Source organism: Protobothrops mucrosquamatus, unplaced genomic scaffold, assembly GCF_001527695.2.
Source record: "Protobothrops mucrosquamatus isolate PMUCROS unplaced genomic scaffold, P.Mucros_1.0 scaffold2090, whole genome shotgun sequence".
NCBI classification, from domain to species: Eukaryota; Metazoa; Chordata; class Lepidosauria; order Squamata; family Viperidae; genus Protobothrops; species Protobothrops mucrosquamatus.
Genome location: NW_015388192.1, coordinates 109955 through 117689, shown reverse-complemented (window position 1 = coordinate 117689; position 7735 = coordinate 109955). Strand labels below are relative to the sequence as shown.

Below are 7735 nucleotides of genomic sequence, written 5' to 3'. Positions count from 1 at the left end.
CGCTTGGTGACTTTGAGAGTGACCAAGATTCTTCAGGTATTCATGTACCTATGACAAGGGTAGGCAACCTTGGCTCTTTTATGACTTGTGGAATTCAACTCCCAGAATTCCTGAGCCAGCCTGGCTCAGCTTGGAAACCTCTCCCTTTCTCCTCAGCCTGGCTGGCTCAGGAATTCTGGGAGTTGAAGTCCACGAGTCATAAAAGAGCCAAGGTTGCCTACCCCTGACCTATGAGGAGATGGAATCTGCATATTTATCCTGGAGAGAAGAGGACTAAGGGGAACCTGATAGACTTGGATACAAGTTCCTTATTGTCACAACTAGAGAAGATTAGTTAGGCCAGTTATGACAACTCCCTCACAACCATGGAAAAAGCAGGGCTTTAGGATAACCATAAGTGTAAAATATAAATGTACAGTATATTGGTTTAGTCTTGCTTCAATAAAATAGCTTCTATGTTCTCTTACTCCCAATCTCAGAGACTGCAATTTAGTGAAGGGATGAAAATTCAGGTAAGCACTATCCTTTTTCAGGCCTCTTGAGAACAATCATTTTAAAGTCTTCCTGGTAATAGGAAACCATGGCTGGACCATTTAGACTGCAGGTGCCTCTTTCAGTGCTAACTGGTTATGAAAGTAATCCAAAGAAATCTAATTTGGAGCTCAAAAAATTCTTCTCTTCAGGATGTTAAACCCGCATCTGGGTATCTTTCAGATGATTCTGTGGGACCCATATCTTTAATCAAGATTTGTTAAACATTAATTTGTGTTCACAGGTAACCTTATGGGTCACAATAGTTATACCTCACCTGTGCTGTTTTCTCACAAATGTAAAGGAAATTTTAAGTGAAACTGAATACTGAATACAGTATATCAGGGGTCTTCAAACCTGGCCCTTTTATGACTTGTGGACTTCAACTCCCATAATTCCTCAGCCAGCCACGCTGGCTATGGAATTCTGGGAGTTGAAGTCCACAAGTCATAAAAGGGCCAAGTTTGAAGACCCCTGCAGTATATTCTTCTTGAAAATGGCAGAAAATAGAGGGGGGTCTCTGGAATTAGAAAAAGCTAAAGACACCCTTGAACTGAGCTCAGTTGCATGGACATTTATTCTTGGCAATGTGAGAGAGATGGTTTGCTATTATCTGCTTTTGGGAATGTTCTGGTGATTCAACCATTAGCCAGGTCCAACCCCAAGTTGAATTTGGGCAGAGATATTAAGAAACTATGCTGAAATCTAATCCTTCCATTAAGAGCTGTTTTGATGGACGTGGAGGGAGGTAAAGACAAACATCCAGACTTGTGATTCTTAAATGATACAGATGCAATTTTAGGCCATCAACAAGAACCAGGTTTATGTTTGTGGAAATGCTTAATTCTGGCTACTTGTTTTCCAACAGGCCTTCTGTTATGAGCCTCACCTGGAATGACTTTCAATTCACTTTCTAATGCTTCAAACAAAGGCATGTTAACTCACTCTCTTCCCACACAACTAGCACTGGCATGCCCACCACGCCTATACATAAGCACTATACATAAGCACTAGAATTAGCCAGGAAAGCATTTGTACAAGGCTCAAATTGCAATACCATCATGTGAAATTTAAAAGTTCAATCAGCCAAGGACTCCTACTTTGCCTTCATTGAACCTAAGACCAGATGGACAGGAAGTGACAAAGGATCAGAAGTTTGTCAAGACCTTGTTCATCTAACACATTTTATCAAAAGTCACAGTCAGAAAGGGTGCTACCAAACTCCTTCTGACGCAAAGCTCCAATGGAAGGGGGAAAAAGTCTTAAATTGTGTAATTTATGTAAATGCAAGTTCTCATTCTTGGTTGGCTTAATTGTAATTTCATCATCTTCCTGGCAAATACTGTAGCCTAACTCTTCATAAGAAGCTGGGCTATGTTTCCCGTAAATGGACAATTCACCTTATTAAGGAGGGCTGTAAAAGAAACTATAAACTTTATTGGTTTAATGTTAATGAGAATAATTTATGGAGGGATATAAGTTTCCCCAAAAACATTAATATTTAATAATAAGCTTTCTATTATTCAGCGTCACATGCAACCTTTGTGAGGCCATAACAACCTCATTACAAAATAACTAATATTACTATGGAAGTGTACATTTTTTGGAAGAGCTAAACGGCAATGATATATTGTTTCACTGAGTGATGTGGCATTTTAAATAGGAACAGATTTATTATGTTATGACTTATGCTATGGTGAACCTGGACACGATGAAATGAAACACAACTTTACTGTGCAAATGAAACTTCAGAGAAGGACAAACATTCAAAAATGAATGTGGGTAATACTTTGTAGAGTTGTAAAATAGCTATCTATGTGTTTTGTGATGACAAGATTGAAATATGTTTGCTTTAACTACTGAGTGGCAAATAACTTTCACACTCAGAAATCTAACAATAAAAACCAATAAAGTTTACAGTTTCTTTTACAGCCCTCCAATGTATGATGAAGTCATAGGCTGAGTGGCTTACTCTCTCAAAATTATGGGGAAGATTTGAAGCTACACCTTTGGGTGTGGTTATTACACAACTGTCATAACATGGGAGGGAATTATCACCTACTTATGAATGCCGTCAAACAATTTGCTGTCAAAAACAAAGGATAAATGGCACAGGGTAAAAGTTAAGATTTCTTAAACATATATGTTCATCTAGATATAGATTAAGATCTTGCATCATGCAAGTAAGTCCTGATTTAAGAGGTTTACTGATGCAAGCATATCTTTGCTGGAAGAAATGCACAATATCTACAATGAAAGAAAGACTTAAACTATGTGGTTCAACCTCATAAAAAGATTAACAGTTCTAAATATGCATTCAAATACAGCCTAGGTATTTGTAATGTTTATTAAAAAATGATGAAACTAGTTTTATTTTTCCTTTGATGGCCCTGGGAAAGTGGAATTTCTAGATTGATATGGTTGGTTTTTCTGTTGTCCAGGGTCTATTTTTTTCTTTCTTTCTTTCTTTCTTTCTTTCTTTCTTTCTTTCTTTCTTTCTTTCTCTTTCTTTCTCTTTCTTTTCTTTTCTTTTCCACCTTTATTATTTTTATAAATAACTCAAGGTGGTGAACATATCCATCATATCTTCCTTCTCCTATTTTCCCAACAATCCTGCGAGTTAAGTTGGGCTGAGAGAGAGTGATTGGCTCAAAGTCACCCAGCTGGCTTTGGATGGGACTTGAACTCACGATCTCCCACTTTCTAGCCTGGTGCCTTAGCCACTAGGTTAAACTGGCTCTCCATTTCTTCACAAAATGGTCGGAAGAAACATTCAAAAGGAGAGCAACTGCAAAAAGATCCTGCAGAACACGGGCAACAGACTGTGAGAAAGTCAATTGAGTGTTGAATAAAATTTCTCAGCCACGATCATTTCTATACAATTCAGTGGAGCTTTTCAATGGGTTTTACTTAGCTCTTGGAAGCCTGTTGTGAAGCTGAACTACAAACCACCTTTTAAAAACTTATAGTTTAAAAATAACATTCCAAAGCAGCGTCTCTGAACCTCAACCACCTCAACAGGTGTTGATTTCAACTCCCAGAATTCCTAGGCAGAATGACCATGCGCTCTCCTGATTTCTTAAAAGGAATTTCAGTTCTTTCAGTCAGAGGATGAAAAGGAAGTGATTTACCTTTAATCTTGATGAGTCATAAAATCTCATTCATCTTCCTTTAAGAGCGTCTCCTTCAGAATTATTCACTGATCCCTTATACAGTAACTTAGCTTGCAGCCAACAATTTGCAAATCTCATTTTCTGGAGGAAACTTATGGTCTTTGATTAGATCCTGGATTGGCCTGATTTTCGGAGTCTTTTTCAGTCTGGCTATATGAGAATGTCAAGTTCTCCGTAGATACTCTCAGTAATGCTTAATGCAGCAATGAAACTTGTCTAGGTTTTTAAAACAGGTAGTCCTCAAGATATGACAGGTCACTTAATGAATGTTCAAAGTTATGACAGATGACCCAAAACTATATTTCAAAATTACAACAGCTGCAGTACCCGTGGACATTTGTCCTTATGACCAACCACAGGGATGCTGCAGCACCCCCCCTCCTCCATCCAACCATCCCTGGACCCTGCAGTTGTTGCAACTACTCCAGACATGCCCATCCCCATCGCACCTATCTTTTCAAGCTCTCTGGATCTCATGCTGGGGAAGGAGGGAAGACCACATATCCCTGGGCGGTGCAGCAGTGACCTATATCCGACCTCCATTTTGTCTCACCTGCTTTGTTTTGCTGCCTTAACAGGGTCTGCACAGCACCGCAGAGGTTTCTAAATGTGGCAGGAAATTTCTGCAACAGTGTGTAAACCCTGTTAAGGCTTGATTTAGAGCAGGGGTGTCAAACTGCCGGCCCGCGGGCTGGATGCATCATAACGAAACCGTGCCCACCCCTTTGCCGGCAATGGCAAAAAAGTTGTAATACGTCGCGTGACGTTTCAAGTTTGACACCCCTGATTTAGAGTATACTGGAACTGCCTGTAGAGGTTGCTGCAAACCTATTTTGTGAAGTGGTTGATAGGTAAGCAGTGTTTGCAGAGAGTTGCAGCCGTCCAATGCAAACACCTCCAGAATCCCAGCTGTCTATTGTATAGAGGTGCATACCTGGCGTGCTGATTGGTTCCAATTTCCTGCTGGGAAAGTAAGGCACATTCAAGCTATTTAACTATTCACTGGGGTGAGCAGGAATTTGGCAATTGTTAGGAGAGACATTTTACCAAATGACAATTGTGACATGGACCATAATGGGCAGGCTCCATTATGGTCATATCCCAAAGACTACCAGTATTTGAGATCCCGTTTTCCCTCACCTAACAATAGCACTTAGACTTATATACTGCTTCACAGTGCTTTATAGCCCTCTCTAAGCAGTTTACAGAGTCAGCATGTTGCCCCCAACAATCTGGGTCCTCATTTTACCAACCTTGGAAGGATGGAAGTCTGAGTCAACCTTGAGCCGGTGAGACTCGAACTGCTGACAGTCGGGAGAATTAGCCCGCAATACTGCATTCTAACCACTGCGCCACCACAGCTTTTACCCACCTAGCAGATGATTTTCAGAAGGTGTTGCAGGGAGACTGTAAAGCTTCAAGTTTAAAGTGTTGTGAAACAATATATAGTGTTCCACATTGTCTTATGTCCTTATTGTGGCAAACATTTATTTATTTAATCCTGGTTTTATTCTTTTCACAAATAACTCGAGGCAGCAACCATACCTAATTTCTCCACAGCAACAGTCCTGTAAGGTAGGATAGATTAGGAAAAAGTAACTAACCCAAAGTCAGCCAGCTAGTTTTTATGCCCAAGGCAGGATTAGAACTCATACTCTCCTAGTTTCTAGCCTGCTGCCTTAACCATCAGACCAAACATTGATAACAGATCAGACTCACTGCCCTTTTACAATTCAGATGTATTTAAACACAGCCAATGTCCAATCTGTGCCAGGGATGGTGATGGGCTGTCAACAGCTACAATGGTTAGCATGAGTGGGGGAATCTAAAAAGAAAGGCACAGATATGGTAGGGTGCCTCATAGACATCCTTCAGCCTTACTTCATTTAACCACATTTCATAGAATACTTCCCTGTTGGCTTGTTTGCAGCACAGTCTGTGCCAAAAGTCCCAATTTTCAAACCACAGAGTCTCTCTGTTCACAGAACATGCTACACCTAGCTTAATCAAATCAAAACATAGCTTGGTGAAATGTACAAATGTTGAAAAGAACAACAAGACATTAAAATGTCAACTGATTTAAAATTTATTTATGATACAAGACCAAACCTAGTAAAAGGCCAGCATGCAATATACTAACTATAAAAATTTTTTTTAAACTTGTGAGAAAATCCTAAATCCATTAGCAGTCTAATAATTCATAGCACGGAGGAGGAACCGGTCAATTCCTAGTAGTTATTGATAAGAATTCTGCAATCTTCTTTGGCTTCTGACGAGTGATCAATGATAATTAGAATTATTAAAAATTGGAAGGATTAAACTGATCCCCATTGGGTATACAATGGACATTCTAATAGAACATGCAAGACAGATTCTGCTTCTGCTTCTTAAATAATAAAAAGTCAAAAACTGAGTGTTAAGTAAACTAGACTGAGAAAATATAATAAGATAAGAAAGAGACAAAGCAGGCTTGGATGTCTTGGTAATACCAAGGGTGTCTCTTGTATGTGTATCAAGATAATGGTCAGGTTCTGCCCCCTTTTAACATGTGCCACGTGCAATGCGTATGAAAAGAGCTAAGGTTTTAGCTGCACTGTCATGCTATTTCTTGAGTGTTTTGACGTCCTACCCTGGCAATAAGCAAGTCTTAATTACAGCATGAGGAAAGAAAAGGGGGGGGGGAACACAACTCCTTCAATAACATTTCTTTCCAGTTCCTACTTTTGCTATCTACTGTAGCTACCCTGTGCTTAATAGTGCTTGTGCAACACTTTGATCCAGTCTCCAAAAAGGGCTTCAAAGCGTGAGGGTCAGCAAACAGAGCACCTGCCTATAATTCCTTAAAGTGATCATGTCTCTTCTTGGTATCTCACAACAACAAAGCAATTCCGGAAAAAGTGTCACAGGCAGATACTACTTCTGTGCTTCGAAACACTTTGGAGAGATCATAAATGTTGAATTGTTCACTCTGGCAGCATTTATTACTGATAATCACCAAGAGTCCTGCAAGGTCCCTCATTCCAAAATGCAAGCCATTCTCTTACGTGTTTGCTTCCAAAAGGCAGGTACCCACAGAGACCAATGGAATGCAGAAAGGAGTGGATATCCTGGCAGGCATTTTTTAAGAATCATCCCAACCTTCTCCCAAAGGGCAAAGTCAGCTGAAGTTTTGGGGGAAGAGGGAAATCAACCAATCAGAAGCAAAAAACCACCACCTTGGTGGCCATTGTTCCTTGAGAGGACTCTGCTGGGAACATTCCTGGGCAGGGGAGGGGAGGGGAGAGGGCAAAGAGGAAAGCCAAGCCCTACCTGTTCCAGGTGGCATTGGAGCAGGCCCGCTGGTGCTGAGTCCCCCGCTCGTCCAAGGCAGCTGCCTCTCTCTTGCCCAGATCGCTGAGGCTGGGCGAACTCATGAACTTCAACCTGCGAAGAGTCCTCATGGTCAATGGATTGTGCGCGGTGGCTAGAGAAACCCCATCCTTTTCACCACACACACATATGCAGCTGAGCCAGGCGCGCCCAATGGGGGCAAGTTCTCCGTCTGCTGTTCAAAAGTGAAACTTAAAAGGAAAAGAAAAAAAAAAGGAAAACCAACAGGAAAGAAAAACAAAACAAATAAAAGAGAACCAGTCTCCACAGAACAGTCCTCGGCCGGCGAGAAGACAAAACCTTTAATCAGAGCAATTCTGACAACTGCACAGCCCGATTAGTCATCGCAATGGGTTGGTGCCGCTTTCTTAAGTGGCCCTTCCTGTCCCAGCCAAGGAATCACCACGTTTCTCTCTCCTGGCCCTCAACAGATGGAGATTCATTCAGCCCAAAGGTTCCACCTGCCATAGTAAACATTTCTTCCACCGAGTGCGCAGATGGCTCCTCCTCCCTCCTCCTCCTTTTGTAACTGGAGACGAAGCTGCCAATAAGAAGTGGGGGGGAGCGACCCACAAAATGTGACGGATGGAAATTTCACAGCAAAGTTTCACAACCGCTGAAACTTTGCCACATTTACAACACACAGGGTTTCTATCTGTTCC

General features: G+C 41.1%; 1 protein-coding gene across 1 annotated transcript in view; it reads right to left on the bottom strand.

Annotated features, from left to right (window-relative positions):
- PRR5 (proline rich 5) overlaps positions 1 to 7242 on the bottom strand; it is a 40718-nt gene extending 33476 nt beyond the window's left edge. Inside the window, exon 1 of the mRNA XM_015824034.1 lies at positions 7014 to 7242. Within this exon, the coding sequence (XP_015679520.1) occupies positions 7014 to 7144 (131 nt within the window). The 5' untranslated portion in view covers positions 7145 to 7242. The remainder of the gene's footprint in view (positions 1 to 7013) is intronic.
- Positions 7243 to 7735: the final 493 nt, after the last annotated feature.